The sequence below is a fragment of the Petromyzon marinus genome, unplaced genomic scaffold (genome assembly GCF_048934315.1).
Source record: "Petromyzon marinus isolate PM22_M1 ecotype Great Lakes invasive population unplaced genomic scaffold, UKy_Petmar_22M1.pri1.0 PM_G_Scaffold_20, whole genome shotgun sequence".
Taxonomy (NCBI): domain Eukaryota; kingdom Metazoa; phylum Chordata; class Hyperoartia; order Petromyzontiformes; family Petromyzontidae; genus Petromyzon; species Petromyzon marinus.
Window position 1 is genome coordinate 1,987,701 of NW_027422762.1, and position 27,968 is coordinate 2,015,668.

Below are 27,968 nucleotides of genomic sequence, written 5' to 3' on the forward strand. Positions count from 1 at the left end.
TTCAATGTTAAAGGCTCCCATAGACTTCAATGTTAAAGGCTCCCATAGACTTCAATGTTAAAGACTCCCATATACTTCAATGTTAAAGTCTCGCATAGACTTCAATGTTAAAGGCTCCCATAGACTTCAATGTTAAAGGCTCCCATAGACTTCAATGTTAAAGGCTCCCATAGACTTCAATGTTAAAGGCTCCCATAGACTTCAATGTTACAGGCTCCCCATAGACTTCAATGCAACAGGCTCCCATAGACTTCAATGTTAAAGGCTCCCATAGACTCCAATGTTACAGGCTCCCATAGACTTCAATGTTAAAGGCTCCCATAGACTTCAATGTTAAAGGCTCCCATAGACTCCAATGTTACAGGCTCCCATAGACTTCAATGTTAAATGCTCCCATAGACTTCAATGTTAAAGTCTCCCATAGACTTCAATGTTAAAGGCTCCCATAGACTTCAATGTTAAAGGCTCCCATAGACTTCAATGTTACAGGCTCCCATAGACTTCAATGCTACAGGCTCCCATAGACTTCAATGTTAAAGGCTCCCATAGACTTCAATGTTACAGGCTCCCATAGACTGCAATGCTACAGGCTCCCATAGACTTCAATGTTAAAGGCTCCCATAGACTTCAATGTTAAAGGCTCCCATAGACTTCAATGTTAAAGGCTCCCATAGACTTCAATGTTAAAGGCTCCCATAGACTAATGGAGATGCACACATCGAGGGCAGTCAACTAAATTGCAGGCAAAGGGAGACGGGAGAATGGTTTGACAATAAAAAATATATTCTCAGCATCGTAACTCTGGGCAGACTTTGCTGTTATGGCACAGAGCGTGGTGGGGGGTGGGGGGGTTGGTGCTCACCGCAGGAGTTCCCATCGGGCACCCAACGCCGATGTCACAGTCGGTCAAATTGCGGAAAATGCTGCGATGCGTTTCAATTCACCAGGTAGTTGAAATGGGGTTGTATGGATCGGTGAAAGATGGTGATGGCTTGTAAAGCCCTCTGGGCCTCCATCCGCCAAGCGGACACGTCGCAGGCCGCCGGATTCGGAAAGGACGGCACGGATAAACATTCCGATACCGAGGTGCAAAAACAACAACAAACGCACGGTCCCGTTTTCTTGATCGAGGTCAAAGGTCGCGGGGGTCGCACGTGGGCGAGACAACTTCCCCCGCGCATCTCTCGCCGCCCGCTCCTCTCCGCACCCTCCCGCAGGGGCGACGGCGGCGGCGGCGGGGCGGGCGGCCGTCAGCAACGGGGTCCCGCGCCTCGGTGCCACGCCGGCCACGGCTTTGCTGCTCACGCTCGTGCCGACGGCGGCGCGCGCCGCGCTGCTCTGCGACGTCGCCGTCGCCACCGGCGCCGGCTCGGTTTGGTGACCGTGCAGGGCGGGAGCGCGGCGGTACGGCGGGCTGGTTTGGCGAGCCGTTGGGGGCGTCGGGGTTTGCCGTCGCCTCGTCGCGTAGACGCCCGGGCGAGTTGTCTTTTGAAGGACGCTTTTCTTTCTCGCGCTCGCAGTCTTTACGATCGCGATGCCTCTTTACATTCAGCGTTGTTCCTCGCTCCACGTACATGAACATCGTCGAGTTTCATTGCAAAGAGTCGCACGCCGTGCGCCCGCGGCGTCTCGCAAAGAGCCACACTGTACAATTTTAAATGCGAGTTGTGACAGAGCCATTCCCTGAAGTTGTTCCGTGCTGCTGCTGCTGTGCTGAAGACGTAATAATAATAATAAAGGTGGCAAGTTTAAAACTTTATGGACTGGAACTCATTTCTTGGGTTTCTCTTTCAGTTTCTTGGAGTTCCCTTTCAGTTCATTGCAGTCATCAATGACGTCTATGATGGGACCATTTTGCTGCGGGAAATAATTACGGAGTTTGATACAAATGTGTCACTTATATTTAAAATTTATAATCAAAAGTTATCACAGGTCAAGCTAATTCTGAATTAAACTTTATTAATGTATATAAATGTCGGTCGTGAAAATCCTCCATTATGTCTAAGGAGAACTCATTCCAATGATTGGCTGTACATAATTTTCCTCTATCATAAGCTGCATGTTTTTGTATATACATATTTTCGTATCATCGCTCACGTTTGATATTGTTTTAATACCTCAATGCGGTTTTAAACCTAATGCGTTATCGACCCACATCTCCTCTGTCGGAGTGTGCACATCTGAAAGGCTACCCCTTTGGCAGGCGCTGTGTTGAGAACTTGTGGTTGTGAATAGTGCTGCTGCTGCTGCTGCCAAAAATATACAAGGTGATGGGGTGGTGATGATGATGGTGGAGAGGGGGTGGTGGTGGTGGTTGAGGTTGTGTTGATGATGGTGGAGGGGGTGGTGGTGGTCGTGCTGTTGGTGGTGGTGCTGGTGATGGTGGTGCTGGTGGTGGTAGTGCTGGTGGTGGTGCTGGTGGTAGTGCTGGTGGTGGTGGTAGTGCTGGTGGTGCTGGTGGTTGTGGTAGTGCTGGTGGTAGTGCTGGTGGTAGTGCTGGTGGTGGTAGTGCTGGTGGTGTTGCTGCTGGTGGTGGTGGTGCTGGTGGTGGTGGTAGTGCTGGTGGTGGTGGTGGTAGTGCTGGTGGTGCTGGTGGTGGTGGTGCTGGCGGTGCTGGTGGTGGCAGTGCTCGTGGTGCTGGTGGTAGTGCTGGTGGTGGTGGCGTTGCTGGTGGTGGTGCTGGTAGTGCTGGTGGTGGACCTGAGTCACCCGAGTTTTTAATACGACCGCTCGTACGCGCACGTACGCAGGCATGTGTGTGTTTGTGTGTGTGTTTGTGTGTGTGTGTTTGCTGGCGTGTGTTTATCTTGGGACAATAAACCACTCAGAGAGGCCCCTCCCGCTCCGTGTTTGTCTTTACTCGGCTGCCCGCCTGTCTCTTGTGTAGCCGCTCAGGAATTTGCCGTGAGATGGATCTGTCGGCGGGCGTCATCATCTCTCCGTCGGCTCGAAGGGGGGGGGGGGGTGCCCTGTGGGGGGGTGGTGGTGGTGCCCTGTGGGGTGGTGGTGCCCTTTCCTTCGTCTGCAGGGGGGGGGGGGGGGTTAGCGACGACAAACAAACCGCTTCGGTCAAAATTCAGGTCACGATTTCAATGAGAAGAATGCAGCCGTGTGCGGCGCGTTGCACGGGACGCTGGCTGGCTGGCTCCGGTCGGTGTAAATGCTGGCTGGCCCCCCGGTGTAAATGCTGGCGGTGAGTGAGTGGTGAGCAGTGAGTGAGTGGTAAGTGGTCAGTGAGTGGTGAGTGAACAGTGAGTGAGTGGTGAGTGAATGGTGAGCAGTGAGTGAGCGGTGAGTGGTGAGTGAGCTGTGAGTGGTGAGTGAGCTGTGAGTGGTGAGTGAGCGGTGAGTGGTGGGTGAGTGGTGAGTGAGCAGTGAGTGAGCGTGAGTGAGTGGGGAGTGAGTGGGGAGTGAGCGGAGAGTGAGTGGTGAGTGATGTGTAAACTCCTTTGTCGGGGTGCCTCTCTTCTCTCACTCAGCGTTCATTGGAGCTCTGTCATCCCGACAGTTTTGTTCCTTCACCTTAATCCCTCTCACACAGCTTATAGGTCGTAGTTTGAGCTTGGCTCTGTTTCACTCCAGCGCAGTCTTCGAGACAGTCTGTTCCCTTCACCTGATGAAGGCCACTTGTGTTGTGGCCGAAACGTCGTGATTTTTGTTGTTTTATTTTTTACCTACGTGACTTTACCGAATAGAACCAAAGAGTAGTGGTGAGTGAATTGTGAGTGAGTGGTAAGTGAGCGGTGAGTAGCACGGGGATGTCCTCATTCAGCAGCGGACTGAACAGCAAACAACTAGGTACACTGAAGGCGATGTTGTGCGTTGCCGAGCCTATTAAGTGTGGCAGCAGCCAAAAGAGGGACACCCCCCCCCCCCCCCCCGGGATGAGATGGAGCGACGAAATCGACTTCCGGATGGATTGTTACCATCGCAGGGCCGTAAGGTGGCGATGGGTTGGGGAGGCCTTCATCCAGCAGTGGATTGACCGTGGCCGGCGATTACGATAAACAAGACACACAATCTAAAAAAAACGCACACGTAAACTGAACGCCTTTCTTGGCCTCAATTCCACTTCAGCTACGATCGAATCAGCCCTGGCAGAGTAAAACATAAAACACGTGTCGGGCAAATAAACAAGACACTCTTTAATTGTTGTATTGAGAGAGACGGCGCGGGAACTGAAAGCACCAATAAGGTCTGAAGATTGTCGAGCATCATGCATGGTGATGGTAGCATCGTGCGTAGTGATGGTAGCATCGTGCGTAGTGATGGTAGCATCGTGCGTAATGATGGAAGCATCATGCGCAGTGATGGTAGCATCATACGTATTGATGGTAGCGTCGTGCGTAGTGATGGTAGCATCGTGCGTAGTGATGGTAGCGTCGTGCGTAGTGATGGTAGCGTCATGCACAGTGATGGTAGCATCGTGTGTAGTGATGGTAGCGTCGTGCGTAGTGATGGTAGCGTCGTGCGTAGTGATGGTAGCGTCGTGCGTAGTGATGCTAGCATCGTGCGTAGTGATGGTAGCGTCGTGCGTAGTGATGGTAGCGTCATGCGTAGTGATGGTAGCATCGTGCGTAGTGATGGTAGCATCGTGCGTAGTGATGGTAGCATCGTGCGTAATGATGGTAGCATCGTGCGTAATGATGGAAGCATCATGCGCAGTGATGGTAGCATCATGCGTATTGATGGTAGCGTCGTGCGTAGTGATGGTAGCATCGTGCGTAGTGATGGTAGCGTCGTGTGTAGTGATGGTAGCGTCGTGCGTAGTGATGGTAGCATTGTGCGTAGTGATGGTAGCGTCGTGCGTAGTGATGGTAGCGTCGTGCGTAGTGATGGTAGCGTCGTGCGTAGTGATGCTAGCATCGTGCGTAGTGATGGTAGCGTCGTGCGTAGTGATGGTAGCGTCATGCGTAGTGATGGTAGCATCACTACACATGCACAAGCACAGTGTCACCCGAATGCCTCTTGTTTCCCACTCGCAGGAACTGAGCCGTGCCCAGGGCTGAACAAGCCGTGGCCGCGTTGTTTTTTTTTCCTCACCGCAGAACTCTCAAGAGCTGTGCCGCCGCCGGCAAATTGGGCTGCACGCCGGTGACGGCGGTGCGTTGCCACGATGGCGCCTGTGTCCCGCTGTGTCACCCAAGTAGAACTGCCACCATTGATTTACCTTAGGAAAATATCAAAGATCTATCCTGAACCAAGTAATTATTGCATGGTAAGGGTACACTCAAATATAATCCAGGACAGGGCAATGGGTAAAGGTTACCCAGAGTTCCATTTTAAACAGGGGGGAGGGGGGGTGGTGGGTTCTGTTTTCAATAATCTAAGTTGAGAAAAACTCCTGACAGGAATCCACAACCCCCCCCCCCCCACCGGCCCGGCCACCTCACAACTCCAAAGTTTGGTTTGTAGTGGCACACACGTTGCAAGGCGACTTTATGGGGTAGCCCACTGCCGATTAACCAGACACCAGATACCAGACTTGTCGTTTCTAAACGCGGCTTTAAACTTAGACTGCCGCGCACCATAGGGCCCATCCAAGCTGCCTATCGTGTTCACCTGGCCACGCACAGGGAGGAGGATCCTGATGGGTTGGGAGCCGTCTCCTCGGTGTACCTTCTAGGCCCGCACTAATAATAGGGTACTATCGGTGTAACCACACAATCCTGATATTACATCATACGAGCAGAAAAAAAGTTAAACCTTTTGTGTTGCAAGTTGAGGCTTTGCTACCCTGCAAATTTCACACAAGGCGCTGCAGCGGCTGTTGCTGCCCGCTGCCAAATTCAACTCCCGCTTGCTCGAGTTGCGTGAAGACCAAAACAACGAGAACAGATTGCTCTGTTTATGGCCAAAACGCTGCCGTGATGGCAAGCGTCATTCAATTCCTAGCCGTGTTCGAGGTAGCAACTATATAACGCACGCGTTAACACGTTTCTAATCTTTCACCTTGTCCTGAAATTGTATTTAAATAAAATAATAATACAAATTATAAGTGCTTCCGAAATGCTCAATTTTACCAACACTTACAATGCTGCCTCATCGAGCCAGACTAACGTGAATTTAACGACTCTATTAAAGTAAAATAATTGCTGTCCAACAAGAGCAACGTGCGTCAATTTCCATTCGGCCGTCGGGTTTTTCTCGCTGGGAAGACGCAAAAACCTCGCTCGCACAGAGGTTCAAAATATTAACAAAGCATTGACAGGCCCCACGGAATGCAATCAACGATTTGGCACCACGCACCCCAGCGGCAATCGCTCCCATGCGGCAGGTTTAACGAAATGGAAACTAACGAACAGCGAAGATTGGCACGTGAAAAAAAAAGCGCATTTGCAGCTGCATCTTTGCAAAAATTCTACCGCCACGGAAGCGTTGAGCACCACAATTTAACTTTGCAGGGGTGGGGGGGGGCGTGCCGCGTCTGTTCAGAGTCTCGATGTTTTTCCCGCGGTCGCGGTAGCGGTGCTCCGTTTAGCTCGGCCGGAGGCGACGACGCCGTGGGGCACGCCGTGCGCGAGAGCCGGACACGATCGGGGCCTCGTCCCGCTTGGAAGGTTCAGCGGAAACCGCCGAGGATCTTGCGAACGCCCAACGCGGCCAGACCCGCCATGGCCCCGAACCCCGCGACGGCCACCAGCGTGTTTCTGAGCGTGCTGCCGGGCGTCTCCCGCTCATACTCCCGCACGAACCCGTCCTGCGTCCGGGGGAACACGAGCGCAATCCGCCGTCAGTACGGTCGTGCGTGCGCACGCGCGCGCGGTGTCGGTCCCGAAAACGGCAGTGGCACGGCTGGCGATTGTACAGGCGGTGCAACTGGGCGCTCGAGAGGCAGATGGGGCCCAGCTGCCGAGTTCGAAAAGAGGAGAGCGGGACATTTGCTCTGCAACGGCGTTTTCACAAACTTAATATGCAGGTCTTGGATTGACGAATTTGGGTTTTTTTTACACATTTGACCGCTTTAAACAAATGCTTCTCCTAAAACATGGACCCGCTGAAAACCCCACAGGCAATGGCGAGAAACACATACAGATGGTATGAACGACAGGGCGATTTCTGCCGTCCGAGAGAGGGGATTAGGCGTCTCTCACGATTTAACAAACACACAAGCCGCTCCACTGCCAGTCGCTCACTACTCTACACAGAAGCCCCAAGCTGTCTAAGCTGACGACATGTCGCAGCAACTTGGCAAAACTCAAATAAAAAAACTAATTAAATTTCTCTTCAGTCTCGCCTGGTAACAAAAAACAACAACCCCCACCCCCAATTCTCAATAATCCTCATGCCGTCTGAACCCATCACCAACGTCATAATCACCACCAAAATCACAGTTCCCACCATCTCCACTCACCACCACGAATCAATCACAACCAGGTCGCACATCTCCACTCACCACCAATAATCAATCACAACCAGGTCGCACATCTCCACTCACCACCACCACCACTAATCAATCACAACCACGTCACACATCTCCACTCACCACCACTAATCAATGACAACCACGTCACACATCTCCACTCACCACCACCACTAATCAATAACAACCACCAGGTCACACATCTCCACTCACCACCACCACTAATCAATGACAACCACGTCACACATCTCCATTCACCACCACCACCACTAATCAATGACAACCACATCACACATCTCCACTCACCACCACCATCACCACCACTAATCAATCACAACCACATCACACACCTCCACTCACCACCACCACCACCACTAATCAATGACAACCACGTCACACATCTCCACTCACCACCACCACCACTAATCAATGACAACCACGTCACACATCTCCACTCACCACCACCACTAATCAATGACAACCACGTCACACATCTCCACTCACCACCACCACCACTAATCAATGACAACCACATCACACATCTCCACTCACCACCACCACTAATCAATGACAACCACCAGGTCACACATCTCCACTCACCACCACCACCACTAATCAATGACCACCACCACCACCAGCAGCAGGTGGCACGTGTCCACAGCAGGTGGTGTCACGTGTCCACAGCAGGTGGTGTCACGTGTCCACAGCGCGTGTCTCACCCAGCCTCCCTGGCGCACGAACCAGGCCCTCCTGCTACTCCGCGAGGCCACCAGGAAAGCGGCCACCTCGTGGGCCACGGAGGCCCTCGCCTCGGCGTCTCTCCCCGCCCTCCGCTCCCCGCCGCCGGCGGCTTCCTTGAGCCTCTTGAGGAGCAGCGCGCAGAACACCGCCAGCGCCACCACGCGGCCCCAGCTCACGTGCCCGTCGGAGAACATCTCCCGGGCCACGGCGAGCGCCGAGCCGCGCAGATCCTCGGCCTCCTCCGCCACCACCACCAGGCGGCTCACCATGGCCGAAAAGGCGGCGCGGTGCTGCTCCAGGAGAGAATCCCCGACGCTCTCCAGGAGCTGTGAAGCGGCACAAAGTTGCTGCTGCGGTTGTTGTTGTTGCTGTTGTTGTTGTTGCTGCTGTTGTTGTTGTTGCTGTTGTTGTTGTTGCTCCGTCTGTGCCAGGTGAGCGGCGTAGCCGGAGATTAAATTTGCGGTCTGGACGGTGAGCTCGTCGTCATCGTCATCGTTGTTGTCATCGTCATCATCGTTGTTGTCGTCATCGTTGTTGTTGTCGTCATCGTTGTTGTCGTCATCGTTGTTGTTGTCGTCATCATCGCAGCGCCTCGCCACTCCGCCACTCCGCGCTGCCTCCATGGCCGCCGTCGGGAACGCGAGACGGAGTCGACGGAGGTCGGAGTCGCCTAATGGAATCGCGATGATCGATTCAGCGATGGTCGAAAATCGCCGCGTTGCTGGCCGTAGAATCTCTTCGGCGATTGGTCGATTTCTCATCAAGCAGGCAGGATTCGACGGGAAGTGAAATCGCGCCGACTTTAGATGTCGAGGAATCGATGCGGCGATTGGCTTGCGACGGCAAGCGTCAGCTCAGCGAGTTTCAGAGTCACAGCAGACCCAGCAGCATCAGTGAGTGTGTTAATCTGTCTGTTTGTGTCTGTGTGTGTCTCTGTGTATGTGTGTGTGTGTACAGAGTCACAGCAGACCCAGCTATACCAGCAGCATCAGTGAGTGTGTTAATCTGCCTGTTTGTGTCTGTGTGTGTCTCTGTGTATGTGTGTGTGTACAGAGTCACAGCAGACCCAGCTATACCAGCAGCATCAGTGAGTGTGTTAATCTGTCTGTTTGTGTCTGTGTGTGTCTCTGTGTATGTGTGTGTGTGTACAGAGTCACAGCAGACCCAGCTATACCAGCAGCATCAGTGAGTGTGTTAATCTGCCTGTTTGTGTCTGTGTGTGTCTCTGTGTATGTGTGTGTGTACAGAGTCACAGCAGACCCAGCTATACCAGCAGCATCAGTGAGTGTGTTAATCTGTCTGTTTGTGTCTGTGTGTGTCTCTGTGTATGTGTGTGTGTGTACAGAGTCACAGCAGACCCAGCTATACCAGCAGCATCAGTGAGTGTGTTAATCTGTCTCTTTGTGTCTGTGTGTGTCTCTGTGTATGTGTGTGTGTGTACAGAGTCACAGCAGACCCAGCTATACCAGCAGCATCAGTGAGTGTGTTAATCTGTCTCTTTGTGTCTGTGTGTGTCTCTGTGTATGTGTGTGTACAAAGTCACAGCAGACCCAGCTATACCAGCAGCATCAGTGAGTGTGTTAATCTGCCTGTTTGTGTCTGTGTGTGTCTCTGTGTATGTGTGTGTGTACAGAGTCACAGCAGACCCAGCTATACCAGCAGCATCAGTGAGTGTGTTAATCTGTCTGTTTGTGTCTGTGTGTGTCTCTGTGTATGTGTGTGTGTACAGAGTCACAGCAGACCCAGCTATACCAGCAGCATCAGTGAGTGTGTTAATCTGCCTGTTTGTGTCTGTGTGTGTCTCTGTATATGTGTGTGTGTACAGTCACAGCAGACCCAGCTATACCAGCAGCATCAGTGAGTGTGTTAATCTGCCTGTTTGTGTCTGTGTGTGTCTCTGTGTATGTGTGTGTGTACAGAGTCACAGCAGACCCAGCTATACCAGCAGCATCAGTGAGTGTGTTAATCTGTCTGTTTGTGTCTGTGTGTGTCTCTGTGTATGTGTGTGTGTACAGAGTCACAGCAGACCCAGCTATACCAGCAGCATCAGTGAGTGTGTTAATCTGCCTGTTTGTGTCTGTGTGTGTCTCTGTGTATGTGTGTGTACAGAGTCACAGCAGACCCAGCTATACCAGCAGCATCAGTGAGTGTGTTAATCTGCCTGTTTGTGTCTGTGTGTCTCTGTGTATGTGTGTGTGTGTACAGAGTCACAGCAGACCCAGCTATACCAGCAGCATCAGTGAGTGTGTTAATCTGTCTCTTTGTGTCTGTGTGTGTCTCTGTGTATGTGTGTGTACAGAGTCACAGCAGACCCAGCTATACCAGCAGCATCAGTGAGTGTGTTAATCTGTCTCTTTGTGTCTGTGTGTGTCTCTGTGTATGTGTGTGTACAGAGTCACAGCAGACCCAGCTATACCAGCAGCATCAGTGAGTGTGTTAATCTGCCTGTTTGTGTCTGTGTGTGTCTCTGTGTATGTGTGTGTGTACAGAGTCACAGCAGACCCAGCTATACCAGCAGCATCAGTGAGTGTGTTAATCTGTCTGTTTGTGTCTGTGTGTGTCTCTGTGTATGTGTGTGTGTACAGAGTCACAGCAGACCCAGCTATACCAGCAGCATCAGTGAGTGTGTTAATCTGCCTGTTTGTGTCTGTGTGTGTCTCTGTGTATGTGTGTGTACAGAGTCACAGCAGACCCAGCTATACCAGCAGCATCAGTGAGTGTGTTAATCTGCCTGTTTGTGTCTGTGTGTCTCTGTGTATGTGTGTGTGTGTACAGAGTCACAGCAGACCCAGCTATACCAGCAGCATCAGTGAGTGTGTTAATCTGTCTCTTTGTGTCTGTGTGTGTCTCTGTGTATGTGTGTGTACAGAGTCACAGCAGACCCAGCTATACCAGCAGCATCAGTGAGTGTGTTAATCTGCCTGTTTGTGTCTGTGTGTCTCTGTGTATGTGTGTGTGTGTACAGAGTCACAGCAGACCCAGCTATACCAGCAGCATCAGTGAGTGTGTTAATCTGTCTCTTTGTGTCTGTGTGTGTCTCTGTGTATGTGTGTGTACAGAGTCACAGCAGACCCAGCTATACCAGCAGCATCAGTGAGTGTGTTAATCTGCCTGTTTGTGTCTGTGTGTGTCTCTGTGTATGTGTGTGTGTACAGAGTCACAGCAGACCCAGCTATACCAGCAGCATCAGTGAGTGTGTTAATCTGTCTGTTTGTGTCTGTGTGTGTCTCTGTGTATGTGTGTGTGTACAGAGTCACAGCAGACCCAGCTATACCAGCAGCATCAGTGAGTGTGTTAATCTGCCTGTTTGTGTCTGTGTGTGTCTCTGTGTATGTATGTGTGTACAGAGTCACAGCAGACCCAGCTATACCAGCAGCATCAGTGAGTGTGTTAATCTGCCTGTTTGTGTCTGTGTGTGTCTCTGTGTATGTGTGTGTGTACAGAGTCACAGCAGACCCAGCTATACCAGCAGCATCAGTGAGTGTGTTAATCTGTCTCTTTGTGTCTGTGTGTGTCTCTGTGTATGTGTGTGTACAGAGTCACAGCAGACCCAGCTATACCAGCAGCATCAGTGAGTGTGTTAATCTGTCTCTTTGTGTCTGTGTGTGTCTCTGTGTATGTGTGTGTGTACAGAGTCACAGCAGACCCAGCTATACCAGCAGCATCAGTGAGTGTGTTAATCTGTCTGTTTGTGTCTGTGTGTGTCTCTGTGTGTGTGTGTGTACAGAGTCACAGCAGACCCAGCTATACCAGCAGCATCAGTGAGTGTGTTAATCTGTCTCTTTGTGTCTGTGTGTGTCTCTGTGTATGTGTGTGTGTACAGAGTCAAAGCAGACCCAGCTATACCAGCAGCATCAGTGAGTGTGTTAATCTGTCTGTTTGTGTCTGTGTGTGTCTCTGTGTATGTGTGTGTGTACAGAGTCACAGCAGACCCAGCTATACCAGCAGCATCAGTGCGTGTGTTAATCTGTCTGTTTGCGTCTGTGTGTGTCTCTGTGTATGTGTGTGTACAGAGTCACAGCAGACCCAGCTATACCAGCAGCATCAGTGAGTGTGTTAATCTGCCTGTTTGTGTCTGTGTGTGTCTCTGTGTGTGTGTACAGAGTCACAGCAGACCCAGCTATACCAGCAGCATCAGTGAGTGTGTTAATCTGCCTGTTTGTGTCTGTGTGTGTCTCTGTGTATGTGTGTGTGTACAGAGTCACAGCAGACCCAGCTATACCAGCAGCATCAGTGAGTGTGTTAATCTGTCTGTTTGTGTTTGTGTGTGTCTCTGTGTATGTGTGTGTGTACAGAGTCACAGCAGACCCAGCTATACCAGCAGCATCAGTGAGTGTGTTAATCTGTCTCTTTGTGTCTGTGTGTGTCTCTGTGTATGTGTGTGTGTGTACAGAGTCACAGCAGACCCAGCTATACCAGCAGCATCAGTGAGTGTGTTAATCTGTCTGTTTGTGTCTGTGTGTGTCTCTGTGTATGTGTGTGTACAAAGTCACAGCAGACCCAGCTATACCAGCAGCATCAGTGAGTGTGTTAATCTGCCTGTTTGTGTCTGTGTGTGTCTCTGTGTATGTGTGTGTGTACAGAGTCACAGCAGACCCAGCTATACCAGCAGCATCAGTGAGTGTGTTAATCTGTCTGTTTGTGTCTGTGTGTGTCTCTGTGTATGTGTGTGTGTACAAAGTCACAGCAGACCCAGCTATACCAGCAGCATCAGTGAGTGTGTTAATCTGCCTGTTTGTGTCTGTGTGTGTCTCTGTGTATGTGTGTGTGTACAGAGTCACAGCAGACCCAGCTATACCAGCAGCATCAGTGAGTGTGTTAATCTGTCTGTTTGTGTCTGTGTGTGTCTCTGTGTATGTGTGTGTGTACAGAGTCACAGCAGACCCAGCTATACCAGCAGCATCAGTGAGTGTGTTAATCTGCCTGTTTGTGTCTGTGTGTGTCTCTGTATATGTGTGTGTGTACAGTCACAGCAGACCCAGCTATACCAGCAGCATCAGTGAGTGTGTTAATCTGCCTGTTTGTGTCTGTGTGTGTCTCTGTGTATGTGTGTGTGTACAGAGTCACAGCAGACCCAGCTATACCAGCAGCATCAGTGAGTGTGTTAATCTGTCTGTTTGTGTCTGTGTGTGTCTCTGTGTATGTGTGTGTGTACAGAGTCACAGCAGACCCAGCTATACCAGCAGCATCAGTGAGTGTGTTAATCTGCCTGTTTGTGTCTGTGTGTGTCTCTGTGTATGTGTGTGTACAGAGTCACAGCAGACCCAGCTATACCAGCAGCATCAGTGAGTGTGTTAATCTGCCTGTTTGTGTCTGTGTGTCTCTGTGTATGTGTGTGTGTGTACAGAGTCACAGCAGACCCAGCTATACCAGCAGCATCAGTGAGTGTGTTAATCTGTCTCTTTGTGTCTGTGTGTGTCTCTGTGTATGTGTGTGTACAGAGTCACAGCAGACCCAGCTATACCAGCAGCATCAGTGAGTGTGTTAATCTGTCTCTTTGTGTCTGTGTGTGTCTCTGTGTATGTGTGTGTACAGAGTCACAGCAGACCCAGCTATACCAGCAGCATCAGTGAGTGTGTTAATCTGCCTGTTTGTATCTGTGTGTGTCTCTGTGTATGTGTGTGTGTACAGAGTCACAGCAGACCCAGCTATACCAGCAGCATCAGTGAGTGTGTTAATCTGTCTGTTTGTGTCTGTGTGTGTCTCTGTGTATGTGTGTGTGTACAGAGTCACAGCAGACCCAGCTATACCAGCAGCATCAGTGAGTGTGTTAATCTGCCTGTTTGTGTCTGTGTGTGTCTCTGTGTATGTGTGTGTACAGAGTCACAGCAGACCCAGCTATACCAGCAGCATCAGTGAGTGTGTTAATCTGCCTGTTTGTGTCTGTGTGTCTCTGTGTATGTGTGTGTGTACAGAGTCACAGCAGACCCAGCTATACCAGCAGCATCAGTGAGTGTGTTAATCTGTCTCTTTGTGTCTGTGTGTGTCTCTGTGTATGTGTGTGTACAGAGTCACAGCAGACCCAGCTATACCAGCAGCATCAGTGAGTGTGTTAATCTGTCTCTTTGTGTCTGTGTGTGTCTCTGTGTATGTGTGTGTACAGAGTCACAGCAGACCCAGCTATACCAGCAGCATCAGTGAGTGTGTTAATCTGCCTGTTTGTGTCTGTGTGTGTCTCTGTGTATGTGTGTGTGTACAGAGTCACAGCAAACCCAGCTATACCAGCAGCATCAGTGAGTGTGTTAATCTGTCTGTTTGTGTCTGTGTGTGTCTCTGTGTATGTGTGTGTGTACAGAGTCACAGCAGACCCAGCTATACCAGCAGCATCAGTGAGTGTGTTAATCTGCCTGTTTGTGTCTGTGTGTGTCTCTGTGTATGTGTGTGTGTACAGAGTCACAGCAGACCCAGCTATACCAGCAGCATCAGTGAGTGTGTTAATCTGCCTGTTTGTGTCTGTGTGTGTCTCTGTGTATGTGTGTGTGTACAGAGTCACAGCAGACCCAGCTATACCAGCAGCATCAGTGAGTGTGTTAATCTGTCTCTTTGTGTCTGTGTGTGTCTCTGTGTATGTGTGTGTGTACAGAGTCACAGCAGACCCAGCTATACCAGCAGCATCAGTGAGTGTGTTAATCTGTCTCTTTGTGTCTGTGTGTGTCTCTGTGTATGTGTGTGTGTACAGAGTCACAGCAGACCCAGCTATACCAGCAACATCAGTGAGTGTGTTAATCTGTCTGTGTGTGTCTCTGTGTGTGTGTGTGTGTACAGAGTCACAGCAGACCCAGCTATACCAGCAGCATCAGTGAGTGTGTTAATCTGTCTCTTTGTGTCTGTGTGTGTCTCTGTGTATGTGTGTGTGTACAGAGTCAAAGCAGACCCAGCTATACCAGCAGCATCAGTGAGTGTGTTAATCTGTCTGTTTGTGTCTGTGTGTGTCTTTGTGTATGTGTGTGTGTACAGAGTCACAGCAGACCCAGCTATACCAGCAGCATCAGTGCGTGTGTTAATCTGTCTGTTTGCGTCTGTGTGTGTCTCTGTGTATGTGTGTGTACAGAGTCACAGCAGACCCAGCTATACCAGCAGCATCAGTGAGTGTGTTAATCTGCCTGTTTGTGTCTGTGTGTGTCTCTGTGTATGTGTGTGTGTGTGTACAGAGTCACAGCAGACCCAGCTATACCAGCAGCATCAGTGAGTGTGTTAATCTGCCTGTTTGTGTCTGTGTGTGTCTCTGTGTATGTGTGTGTGTACAGAGTCACAGCAGACCCAGCTATACCAGCAGCATCAGTGAGTGTGTTAATCTGTCTGTTTGTGTTTGTGTGTGTCTCTGTGTATGTGTGTGTGTACAGAGTCACAGCAGACCCAGCTATACCAGCAGCATCAGTGAGTGTGTTAATCTGTCTGTTTGTGTCTGTGTGTGTCTCTGTGTATGTGTGTGTACAGAGTCACAGCAGACCCAGCTATACCAGCAGCATCAGTGAGTGTGTTAATCTGCCTGTTTGTGTCTGTGTGTGTCTCTGTGTATGTGTGTGTGTGTACAGAGTCACAGCAGACCCAGCTATACCAGCAGCATCAGTGAGTGTGTTAATCTGCCTGTTTGTGTCTGTGTGTGTCTCTGTGTATGTGTGTGTGTACAGAGTCACAGCAGACCCAGCTATTCCAGCAGCATCAGTGAGTGTGTTAATCTGTTTGTTTGTGTCTGTGTGTGTCTCTGTGTATGTGTGTGTGTACAGAGTCACAGCAGACCCAGCTATACCAGCAGCATCAGTGAGTGTGTTAATCTGTTTGTTTGTGTCTGTGTGTGTCTCTGTGTATGTGTGTGTGTACAGAGTCACAGCAGACCCAGCTATACCAGCAGCATCAGTGAGTGTGTTAATCTGTCTGTTTGTGTCTGTGTGTGTCTCTGTGTGTGTGTACAGTCACAGCAGACCCAGCTATACCAGCAGCATCAGTGAGTGTGTTAATCTATCTGTTTGTGTCTGTGTGTGTCTCTGTGTATGTGTGTGTGTACAGAGTCACAGCAGACCCAGCTATACCAGCAGCATCAGTGAGTGTGTTAATCTGTCTGTGTCTGTGTGTGTCTCTGTGTATGTGTGTGTGTGTACAGAGTCACAGCAGACCCAGCTATGCCAGCAGCATCAGTGAGTGTGTTAATCTGCCTGTTTGTGTCTGTGTGTGTCTCTGCGTATGTGTGTGTGTACAGAGTCACAGCAGACCCAGCTATACCAGCAGCATCAGTGAGTGTGTTAATCTGCCTGTTTGTGTCTGTGTGTGTCTCTGTGTATGTGTGTGTGTACAGAGTCACAGCAGACCCAGCTATACCAGCAGCATCAGTGAGTGTGTTAATCTATCTGTTTGTGTCTGTCTGTGTCTCTGTGTATGTGTGTGTGTACAGAGTCACAGCAGACCCAGCTATACCAGCAGCATCAGTGAGTGTGTTAATCTGTCTCTTTGTGTCTGTGTGTGTCTCTGTGTATGTGTATGTGTACAGAGTCACAGCAGACCCAGCTATACCAGCAGCATCAGTGAGTGTGTTAATCTGCCTGTTTGTGTCTGTGTGTGTCTCTGTGTATGTGTGTGTACAGAGTCACAGCAGACCCAGCTATACCAGCAGCATCAGTGAGTGTGTTAATCTGCCTGTTTGTGTCTGTGTGTGTCTCTGTGTATGTGTGTGTACAGAGTCACAGCAGACCCAGCTATACCAGCAGCATCAGTGAGTGTGTTAATCTGTCTGTTTGTGTCTGTGTGTGTCTCTGTGTATGTGTGTGTGTACAGAGTTACAGCAGACCCAGCTATACCAGCAGCATCAGTGAGTGTGTTAATCTATCTGTGTGTGTCTGTGTGTGTGTCTGTTTAGTCCGGCAAAACAACCCCCTACCTCCTCGCGGTGCCGGACGGGCAACTCTGTCGTGAACAGTGCTGTGGGGGGAGGGCCAATTCCGATTGGCTCCTCCCCTCATGGCGTCTGTGACCACCACATGGGGTTAAATGGGGGCTCTGGACGGGTGCGAGGGGCTGGTAACCCCTCCACCTTCAAAAATGTACCACTAAACCACGACTGAAATATGTGACTAATAAGCTTGTGCCGGAGGCCCTGGGGGGACAGGCGTCTATGACGTCTCCTGGCCAAACCCCAATTGGCGGAGCCAGGAGATTGAATCTCTACCCTCGGGACACCTCCAGAAACAACAAAAAGTCACTTCGTGTGGCCACGTGGAATGATCGAACACTCACTGCGGAGGAGCGGCTGCCACTCCTCTGTCGGGAGCTGGACCGGTACCACCTGGATCTCTGTGGCATTCAGGAGGTCCGGTGGACCAGTTCTGGCTCCTGCCACCATAAGGGGTGGACAGTCCTCTCCTCAGGGCAGCAGACTGCCAAACATCAGGGTGTCGCTCTTCTTTTGAACAAAAGAATGAAGGGGGCGTGGGAGCATGGCGGTGAGGTGTGGGAAGCGGTAAGCCCCAGGCTACTTTGGGCTCGCCTTCCCATCAACCGGAGGCGAGGAGTGGTGGTCGTGGTTACTTATGCCCCTACCGAAGACGAACATTCATGGAGGCATGCAGGCAAAGCAGATGAGTCAGATGCCTTCTATGACCTGTCACAGGTGCTGGCTAAAGTGGCCCCTCGGGATAGAGTCATCTTGTTGGGTGACTTCAATGCCCGAGTTGGTCATGATGCTGGCACCTGGTCTGGAGTGATTGGAAGGCATGGGCCAGATCAGCTCAATAACAACGGTAGGAGGCTGCTAGATTTGTGTGCAGCCCATGGGCTTTTAATTACCAACACGCTCTTCCGGCATCGGCACATCCACACTATCATGGATGCATGCCGGGTCCAAGCAGGACTACATAGTGACAGACCAGCGGATGCGAGCCCATGTCTATGACACCAGGACCTCCCGTGGAGCTGATCTGCCCTCTGACCATCGACTAGTCATCTGTAAGATGCGCCTGCCATTCTTCCACTCCGGTGGTGGGTGTACACCCAGGACCCCATTCCAACCTAAAGTGGCCTGGTCTCAGTTATCTGATGAAAGTTGCAAGCGAGAATTTCATCATCGCTTGCGGCTGGGGTTGGCATCGTCCCCCACTCCTCCTGATGTCGAGGGTAAATGGGCGAGGTTAAGGACTGTGACTCATGCAGCTGCAATGGCTGCTTTGGGTACGCGGTCCAGACCTCCCCAGAGACCCTGGCTGACAGAGGAGGTGTTCAGGATGGTTGAGCAAAGCGACAGGCCCACTGTCATCGGCTACAAAATCCTACGTCAGAGAATGAGGAGGCTTACCGCAGCCTTCGCTCGGAGGTTCAGAGAGCCGTGAGGCGCTGCAAGGATGGGTGGTGGTCGCGGGTTGCTGAGGAGATGGAGTCTGCCTCCGTGGCCCATGATCACAAATCTCTATTTAACTCCATCAAAAAAGTAACCTGCAGCGCCACACCTATTACCATCATTAGGGGAAAAAACGGTGATCCAATTTCCGACCCCCAGGAACAGGTTTGCAGATTTGCTGAGCATTTCTGTGAGGTCCTGGGGGAGGGGAAATCCCTCAGCCAAGAAAACATCGTGGCACAAAGTGGGGATGACCCTGGTGAGGCTGCAGTGCCTCAAATATTGGAAGTCACCCCCTGTGAGTGGCTGGCTGAGGTGCCATCTGTTGAGGAAGTACAGAAGGCGATCCGGAGTCTTGAGACCAGTAAAGGCACCGGGTAGAGATGATCTCCCAAGCGAAATGCTGAGGGAGGGTGGCGTTTGTGCACAGACTGCCCTATATGACATCATAACAACAGTCTGGACCACTGGACGAGTTCCGCAGGATTGGAAGGATGCCCTGGTGGTCCCCCTCTTTAAGAAGGGGGACCGCACAGACTGTAACAACTACAGGGGCATCTCACTCCTCAGTGTTCCGGGAAAGGTCCTGGCAAGGATTATTCAACATCACCTTGCCAGGCACGCTGAGGAGAGGCTTGCGGAGCCCCAATGCGGTTTCAGGAAAGGGCGGTCCTGCACAGATGCCATATTTTCTGTCCGTCTGCTACAGCAGAGGTGTAGAGAATTCCAACAAGACCTACATCTCTGCTTTATTGACCTGGTCAAGGCCTATGATACCATCAGTAGGCCTGGGCTCTGGGTTGTTCTTCGTGCTTTTGGAGTACCTGACCCTCTGCTCACGATCATTAAGGACCTTCATGATGGTGAGCGGGCCCGGGTAAAACTCCGTGGCCGGGAGTCAGAGCCATTCCCTGTACACCTTGGGGTGCGACAGGATGTCCTCTGGCTCCCACATTATTTAACATCTATTTTGACCACGTAGTTCATGAAGCCTTCAATAGCTGTACCAGGGGAATCTCCATTTGGTACAGATATAATGGGAGGCTGATCGATGCCCGGGTGCGGTCAAGGGATGGCGTTATGTATGCAGATGATTTGGTAATAGCTGCTCATTCAGAGGAGGAGTTGGAGATGCTGCTGCTGAGACTAGAGCATGCCACTAACAGATGGGGCCTTACCATCAGCCTCACCAAAACTAAGCACCTGCCTGGGTATTTTGTACCATCGGACACTCCACCCCCACAACTCCCAATCGGTGATGGGGCAGTTGTGGAGAGAGTGGAGAGTTTCCCATACCTGGGCAGTGTGCTTATGACCGGCTCCAGTTTAACAGCAGAGGTCTCACTCCGAATCAGTCGAGCGGCAATATCTTTTCATCGGTTGCGTAACGCTGTGTGGAAGCTACCTGGTCTATCTCTCCGCACTAAGCTTCAGGTCTTCTCGGCTTCGGTCATTCCCTCCCTTCTCTATGCTTGCGAAACGTGGACCCCCCTAATGGAACATCTTCGCCGGTTAGAAACATTTAGGCTAGCCTGCCTACGATCCATCTTGGGTTTAACCAGGCTGGATTGTGTGAGGAGCTCACATATCCTTGAAAGATCTGGGCAAGGTCCCATCGGTGAGCTCCTCCGGCAGACAAGGCTGCGTTGGCTGGGTCATGTAGCCTGCATGCCCAGCCACCGCATGCCGAAACAGCTTTTGTTTAAACGGATCGAGGGGGCTAATCGGGCGTGGCACGTGCTAGAGAAGATATGGAGTGATGTTGTACAGGAGGACGTGGAGCTGAGTGGACTTGCCGATGACTGGTACCAGCGGTGTCAAGATCGGACTCTGTGGAGGAGGCTCGTGAAGGACGCTGCTACTGGGCAGTTGGAGGCAGTCGCCCTCCAACAACAACGGAGGGCGGAGGAGCGACACTCACAACAACGAGCGGAGCGCCGGGTGGCTAAAGCACAGCAGATTGGCACAGTAGGGGACACAGGTGGTGCATCAGCCAGTCATCTCAGTCATCTCAGTCAGCCGACCCGTGGCACCTGGATCTGCCCCGTGACCTCCTGCCCGCGGGCGTTCGACACTTCACGTGGCCTCAAGGTGCACATGGTCTGGCACAAGCGTCGTGGTGACGTCACCGCCACTTAGTGGCGAATGGCGGTTGTTGTTGTGTGTGCACGTGCGTGTGTGTGTGCGTGTGGAAAAAATGTACGATACGATTATGGTGGATATTATTACAGAATATCGTAGTATCGCCATATCGAGATAACTTTCGGAGTTAATAACTTAAAAAAATATTGTACAATTCTGGAAGAGCGTTCCGAACTTTGTAAGCGTTTGCATTGTGTGAACGTCATCATTTGGAACGAACCAACTTACCGCTTTAAATTGGGGGGGTCACAGACGCGATATATTTTTAATATATAAATATATACATCTCCAACAGCAATACAATGACAAAGCGACCGTGAATATGTAATATATATTTCATAGTAGATCATTCAGCATATATTGTTCGAGTAAATATGATTCCAATTATGTGATGGAAGTGAAAGTATAAGATTGATAGTTTGAGCATCAACCCTTCGCTGGGAGTGGTAGCTCCCAAGTGCAAATGGCTGACGTCTCAAGCCCGGCTCCCAGGACGCTTCGAAACTGTTCAGAACATAACGACTCCCCCCCCCCCCCCCCCTAAACTTGCACGAACAATTTCTCTCGCCCCATAAAACTCTGAGCAGGATTGAACTCACGCGAACCGGTAAGTGGGTGTTTTGGTTTAAAATTTTGACCAAAAAAAAATCCGGTGTTGTGTGACCCCGTGCGGTGGTGACACCGCAGGCTGTGGTTGCTCCCCGCCGGGGAAGGCGTCTCCTCGGTAGGCAATCCAGGCCATTCAGGCCCTCCCTGGCATCTCGGGCCTAGTCTGTCACAAAGAAAATAAAGAATTAGACATGCTTTGTGGAACTGTTTTCAAAGTAAGATACACAGGCAGCAGTCGTAAGAAAAAAGGCCGAAAGACAATCGTCAGTAACAGAGGTGTTATGAAAAAGGGCCATTGCCCGATTATGCACTACAGTATTTTTAAGTACAGTGTTATTGGTAAATATGTAGGGGTTTTTCTCTCGTGATATACCCGTCTTTGTGTTTGTCCTCATGCTTTGGGTTTCGGGCTGTTCCACGCGAGTTTGAAGCCTTTGGTTAAACGAGGTAACACAACGACGGGTTAAGTTATCTTTTGATGCATCACAGCTGTCAACCCGTACGGTTTACCCCGTATTCTTGTACAGAGACATTGAGTTTTCACGGCCATTCGGGGTACAGCCGTTTCAATACGGGCAAAAAAACATTCTTTGGTAACATAATTTTGTCTATTTGTTTGTGTTTCTACATTGTGATGGGACTCCGTAGGATGAACGTTGATACTGGTAGGAACGAAGTTGTAAACTGAGTGTACCAGCCTGCAATAGATTAATGTGTCCGTCCGTCCATCCCCCTTCAATAGACAGCGCAGAGACTTGTCCAACCAGCCCACCCTGCAGGGACCTGTTATTTATAAAGACACGTGGTGGCCAATATGGTCTGAATTGATCTGTAATAAGGTAGGGCACTGATATGGGGTTGACAGCTACGTGGTGGTGAGTGTACTCGTAGTGATTGTCTATTTGTGTGTTTTTCCCTTGTGATGGGACGTTGTTGTTGTAGGCAGCTGCGGGACTGTGCAACGTTGGTGAGTGGCAGACATCCATTGTAGAGTACAATGTTACTATGCAACCACGTTTGCGCTACCCTCCTCCACCAAGCCACACGGACTAGCCTGGTGAAGTATGGTCAAATCGCGACCCGGGGCGGCGTGGGGAGTCCCTCGTCCAGCAATAGATTAACAAAATGGCTCCAACTGTATATATTTAAAATAAGTAACATTTAAAAATACGTTTTTTTTTTAAACACGCTTCGTTAAAATGTACCGTACGAGTAATGGCAGAACTCCACGACTCCAGGAAGTGGCCCCGAAGCTTGCCACAACGTAAGGGGCCCGTGGTGATTTACAGCCAACGTCAGTTGAGCAGTGGACAATTAGACCCTAGCCTAAACGTAAGATATATAAAAGATTGCTTCAAAATATCTATTTTTAATGATAGAATATCGTATTGCAGTCGATACGACATTGGGAAGTGGGTTAAAATTGAGTTACAAGATTTGAGGATACAACATAGTTGAGGATACGACAGACAAGAGTGAGTTAAATAAAAGCGTGTAATAATAAAATACATCTCGTGCTGTAGTTAGAATTTGGTGATGCTAAAATGGCGCAGCCATGTTTAAGGTGTGTGACAGTTTCACTAATGCCACACGGACACATTCTGTGTCGCTGTAGTAGACACGTGTGTTGGAATATTACAGTCCACTTCCACACAACATTGGAGTAGTTTCTCTTTCCACGTGACAAGTGCCGTCTCAAAGACGTTGGGGATTATGGCCTTCCTCTTTAGCGCTGTCCATGATATTCAACTCAAGAATGTTGCATTGGACACTCCCAGTTGTATACATTTGTTAAAATTGCTTACGTGGCTTAATTAATGACACAAATGCACACCACGGTTTCTCATTGAAAAATTGGTAAATTTCTCAATATCACTGTCCTGGGCACAAAAGCAAAGTTTGTGGGGAATAATAGCCATTTTCTATACTTTTGAGGCAAAGGCAATTATAAAATAACACTTTACTACCCGGGAACAGAAATCGTGTTACATAGTGATATAATCACGCGCAAGTGACGTCCTCCACATCGACCAGCTCCCCTCGTTAATAATCATGAGCAGGTGACGTCACTCCACATGGAGCACCCTCCCCCCTCATTAATAAGCATGAGCAGGTGACGTCACTCCACATGGAGCACCCTCCCCCCTCATTAATAATCATGAGCAGGTGACGTCACTCCACATGGAACAGCCCCACTCATTAATAATAATTATAAGGTGACGTCCTCCAAATGGACACCCCCCCCCCCCATTCATAATAATTAGCGGCTGACGTCACTCCACATGGGGGGGGGGGGCGAGGTGCCTCAGCGTCAATTTACAACCCTCACGACAAAGGCGGAACCCTCACGTCACGCGATCTCCGTAACGCTGTTGTTGAGACATCAAAGTAAGAAGGACGTCACGATGAACAAGGAATTATAACCTTTACACGAAATAGGTCTGTGTCACCGCGCCCTTACAAATTGCACACGCATTGATGTAACGAGTGAGACGTCGCGGTCAGCTTTTCGCTTGCAAGTTTCACATTTACCGCAATGCACCCGTCACTGGACGGGCGAAAGGCGAGTGATTATTTACAGCCCTTCTTTCACTCCACTGTTGGATGAAGGTGAACCCAGGCCACGTATGCCGTTGGGGATATTTGACCGCGTTTCACCACTTTGATCGATGACGTGGAAATGGGGATCCTCGACGTGGGAGCATAGAAGTAGAGTACGACAATGCAGTTTGCTGAACTGCCTTGGGCTTGGTGCTTGCTGATCCAAGCACTGTGAGTGGCGCAACTCTGCAAAGTTGAAACTGGAGCACCTAGAGAACCCACGCGTGTGAAGGGGGCAACGCTCTATCCCATGCAGATGGAATAGATGGAATCCACATATCATGGGACCTTTTTTTGCCAGTATCTAAGTATGAAGGTATGAAACGTAAAAATAGATGGAGTCCACGTTTGCTGCACCGCTTTCTCCTGATGAGCCAGAGTACGGCAACCTCCCCGAAGCACACGGCAAGGAAGTTTCACAACATTTGTGTGATCCACCAACCCACGCTGCCTCCACGGTTCTGGACTAGAGGCCATGTGCAGTATAGCCACCACCGGCCAACTGGTCAGGTAACGAGGGATCATATTGTTAGAATTCAAGTTCACAATCTCATTCAGTCATCTGTCCTTTTGGTCTCGTTTGTATTGTTTCTCAAATGTGCGTGTCTCGCTATTGCAGTGTCGCTTGCTCCGTTAGTCTACATCAGTGATTCTTCACCTTTACTGCAGCCTTGCACCCCTTTGGCTCTCAGTTATTTAACAAAATGTGCAATGTTAATAAATACATGGAGGGTTTTATGAAACAAAGTAGGTTGTGCGTACGTGCCCGTGCTTAATTTGTGTTCGGATGATTTACCTTCTAAAAACATCGAGCCATTTCTCGCACCACCAGATAAAGGGCATCTCGCACGCCCAAGGGGTGCGTGCATCACAGGTTAAGAACCACTGCTCTAGAGGTATTGAAGTGGTTTGGTTCACAAGGACAGACGAAGTGCGGCATGTTACACAAAAATGGGGCAGGACGAGATGGGAAATGCACGACTGTCAATTCCTGGATTGGAGGTGACACACGATGATGACTTCGCACATCATTAAAGTTTTAAACAGTCGTTTATCACACCCATTGTTCGATGCACGTGTCCGGAACGCGTAAAAATCTATGGTAATCGATGACTCGACGTATCCCTGCGCACGATAGATTAAAAACTCCTTAACTCGTTTATCTCCATTTCTGTCTTTGAACAGGGAACGGGAGAGTGGAACCGAGTAAATTCATCAACCCAAGCCCCTTCGCTCAGCACCTGGCAGCAAGACGAGGCCGGCTGGCGCCAATCGCTACTCCACGTCCATCGGCCACGTGTGGCTCTCCGTGCTCTTCATCTTCCGCATCATGGTGCTGGTGGTGGCGGCCGAGAGAGTGTGGGGCGATGAGAAGTCCGGTTTTGTGTGCAACACGCTGCAGCCGGGCTGCCAGAACGTGTGCTACGACCACTACTTCCCCATCTCGAAAGTGCGCCTCTGGGCCCTGCAGCTCATCTTCGTGTCGACGCCGGCGCTGCTCGTGGCCATGCACATCGCTCACCGCCACCGCAGGGCCAAGCGGAAGACGCGGCGGTGCGGGCGGCCCTGCAACGTCGCCATATTGAAGCCGCCAACCGACGGCGTGCTGCTGTGCACGTACGTGGTGAGCGTGCTCTTTCGCGTCGTCTTCGAGTGCTCTTTCCTCTACGCGTTCCACTTCATCTACAGCGGCGTCACGATGCCGCGGCTCCTCAAGTGCGACGCGTCGCCCTGCCCCAACACCGTGGACTGCTTCGTTTCGCGTCCCACCGAGAAGACCATCTTCACCATCTTCATGCTGGCCGCGTCGGCCGTCTGTCTGTTGCTCAACCTGGCCGAGCTGCTCCACCTGCTGGCACGCTACTGCAGCCACGTTTGCCGGCGCGGCTCAGAGCGCCGCTCAGGCGGAGGGAGCGGCTAGCGCGGCCGGTGGAAGAGGCGGGAGGGGGGCGCGTCGACGAGCGAGGGGGGCGTCGGGGTGCCCCCCGGGCCAGCGGAAGGGCGACGGCGAGAGGGGACGCAGTTGGTCGAGGACGCCGGAGCCGGGCAGTGGCGGCGGTGGTGACCGCAGGGCCGGGCAACGGCGGTGGCGGTGGTGCCCGCCCAGCTGGGAGGAGGCCTGAGCAGACATCCTTTGTGGGTGCCTCGCCCGACTCCACACGGTGTATACGTGAGCAAGCGATGTAACGTAATTATGTCGTGCACAGTTTTTTGCGATGGAATGAAGGCAATGGACTAATTTCACTATTAACATTATGTTCACATTGTTATTAGAATTACGTTTTATATATGTAAGAATCTGAATTCGAGGTGTTTTGTTTGGTGCACCACATTAATGGTGTCATTCCTCCAGGGCCCGTCGAGCCACTGGGCACACACACCTTTGCATGGTTTGCTTACACCGAGCGTTGCCACTGTCCATTCGCGAGCCAAGCGGCTTCCCTGAGCCCGCGGTGGAAATCTCACACGACCGTGACGGGGGACCGCTCTCTCTAGAAGATGACTGCTGTTGACTTCCCACAAAGCCGTGCCCGATTTCACCGACCACGGGAAGGATGATGGACCGAGTGGACGCCCACACTGACGGGGATTTGAACTCCGCAGATTCTCGACCCGGGCGGCTTCGTTCACAGCGCCACACGGCGTGGGACTTTATTAACTTTATTTCTAAACGATTGTTTAAAATAATACGCAACAATAACGATGGCAATAACTGCTATCTCAATAAAAAAGTCACCAAGAACAATAATTTGATCTTAAGTGGAGAGGGGTGGTGACTGCCAGGTTCTTACATTGTTTACAGCCATTGTAATTAAAGCCGAACTAACAAAGGTGTCAAGTCTCGACTGGATACAGAGTGAGTTCAGTATTGCTCGTTGGGCGCTTTTGAAAGCCAAACGATAGCAATAAAAAATAAATTCAAAGCAAGATTGGACATCACAGAGCAAGAACCTTCATCAACAAATACTCTAATATACAGAACTGTATTTTATGCATATCTTAAAAAAACATATGTAAAAACACATGTTCACAGATTTATGTTAAAGGCAGTGGGAGCTTTACTTGGTTAACGCTCAGGGTATGTTTTATAAGTTAGTCCAGAAAAACATTTACAATCACACTGCGCCGTGTAATACATGCAAAACACACGTGGGTTTATGCTCTGTCACACTTGAGAAAGAGAGATATTTTTTTACAGAATTTTGTGTCTTGTCACAAATCACCAAACCAATGCAAATTGAGATTTCGGATAGGTCTACGCACACACGGGACACAATGCGTTTGTTAAAACTCCCCTTATCACCGCAAAGCAAACCACACTGTGGGTTTTATAATAGACTCTCCTTTTGCCGATCCAAGGGACGGGTGTATTGCAATAAGTCTGAAACTTGCAAGCGAAAAGCAGATCGCGACGTGATATATTAATTGCGTCAATTTGCATTCAATCAGTAAGGCTGCAGTGACACAGACCAATTTCATTTAAAAGTTATAATCCCTTGTTCATCATGACGTCCTTTTTACTTTGTCTCAACATCGTTACGGAGATCATGTGACGTGAGGGTTCTGCCTTTGTAGTTAGGGTTATAAGGGGCCATCCATTTAGTACGTATGCATGGAGGGGGGAGGGGGGATTAACCCAAATGTGTACGCTTGCGTATGGGGGGTCTACTGACAATGTACGCATAGGAAACGGGGGGGGGGGGTGGGGGGGTGAAGCCTCGATAATAATTTGTCTACATTGTCCTTCAAATGAGTTAGGGGCCGTCCATAAATGACGTCAAGCGATTTTGGACGATTTTTGACCCTCCTTCGTCACATGGCGTCACAAAAAGTCAGACCCCTCCCCCTCAAATATGACCTCACAAAGTTCTGCCCCCCCCCAAAAAAAATAAAACATGCTTCAAATCGCTTTAAACTCTTGTCATTGTAGTGCGTATTTTAATGTGGCGCTGCACTCTGATGTAGTAGGAGAAAATATTTAAAGTTGCGCATTTTGATGTGACGTCACATTTCTCAACCCCCCCCACCATCGTCACACATCGTCACAAATGTCTGACCCCCCCTCTCCCTAGGTGCGTGACGTCATTTATGGACCGCCCCTTAAGAGAAAAATAGGCGTTCATAAGAGAGTACTTGTTCAACCGTTTGCCAGTCCCATTGCTGGCTGAAGGCCCCTCCCCACACTGT

The 27,968-nt window shown here is 50.3% G+C and overlaps 3 protein-coding genes across 10 annotated transcripts in view; 2 read left to right on the top strand and 1 right to left on the bottom strand.

Moving 5' to 3' along the window:
• Nucleotides 1-1,757, top strand: part of LOC142912410 (neuronal cell adhesion molecule-like) — a 39,458-nt gene extending 37,701 nt beyond the window's left edge. For 6 of the 7 annotated variants that reach the window (XM_076060594.1, XM_076060599.1, XM_076060595.1 and 3 more), the window contains one exon: nucleotides 1,218-1,757. In XM_076060594.1, the coding sequence (XP_075916709.1) occupies nucleotides 1,218-1,381 (164 nt within the window). In that variant the 3' untranslated portion in view covers nucleotides 1,382-1,757. The remainder of the gene's footprint in view (nucleotides 1-1,217) is intronic. The other variant, XM_076060598.1, reaches the window with a different exon arrangement.
• Nucleotides 1,758-4,121: 2,364 nt separating this feature from the next.
• Nucleotides 4,122-8,764, bottom strand: LOC142912411 (induced myeloid leukemia cell differentiation protein Mcl-1 homolog). The gene is made up of 2 exons (XM_076060601.1): nucleotides 8,083-8,764; nucleotides 4,122-6,700 (listed from the first exon to the last, which is right to left on the bottom strand). The coding sequence occupies exons 1-2, from the start codon at nucleotides 8,725-8,727 to the stop codon at nucleotides 6,563-6,565; spliced, it is 783 nt and encodes a 260-aa protein (XP_075916716.1). The 5' UTR covers nucleotides 8,728-8,764; the 3' UTR covers nucleotides 4,122-6,562.
• An 11,440-nt stretch (nucleotides 8,765-20,204) lies between these two features.
• On the top strand, nucleotides 20,205-27,382 carry LOC142912412 (gap junction beta-6 protein-like). Of its 2 annotated transcripts, XM_076060602.1 has the most exons (3): nucleotides 21,101-21,177; nucleotides 22,122-22,146; nucleotides 24,966-27,382. In XM_076060602.1, exon 3 carries the CDS (start codon nucleotides 25,111-25,113, stop codon nucleotides 25,699-25,701), a length of 591 nt encoding a protein of 196 aa, XP_075916717.1. In that variant the 5' UTR covers nucleotides 21,101-21,177; nucleotides 22,122-22,146; nucleotides 24,966-25,110; the 3' UTR covers nucleotides 25,702-27,382. The 2 variants fall into 2 exon arrangements, with proteins under 2 accessions (XP_075916718.1, XP_075916717.1); XM_076060603.1 differs by lacking the exons at nucleotides 21,101-21,177; nucleotides 22,122-22,146 and adding an exon at nucleotides 20,205-20,519.
• The last annotated feature ends 586 nt before the right edge of the window (nucleotides 27,383-27,968 follow it).

What these genes read in the sequence shown, in the direction of transcription:
- LOC142912412 (XM_076060603.1), top strand. Translation starts at nt 25,111, where the DNA reads ATGGTGCTGGTGGTGGCGGCCGAGAGAGTGTGGGGCGATGAGAAGTCC.
- LOC142912411 (XM_076060601.1), bottom strand. Translation starts at nt 8,727, where the DNA reads ATGGAGGCAGCGCGGAGTGGCGGAGTGGCGAGGCGCTGCGATGATGAC. An exon ending in TCGTGCGCCAGGGAGGCTGG is followed by an intron (nt 6,701 to 8,082) that starts GTGAGACACGCG and finishes CCCCGGACGCAG; the next exon opens with GACGGGTTCGTGCGGGAGTA.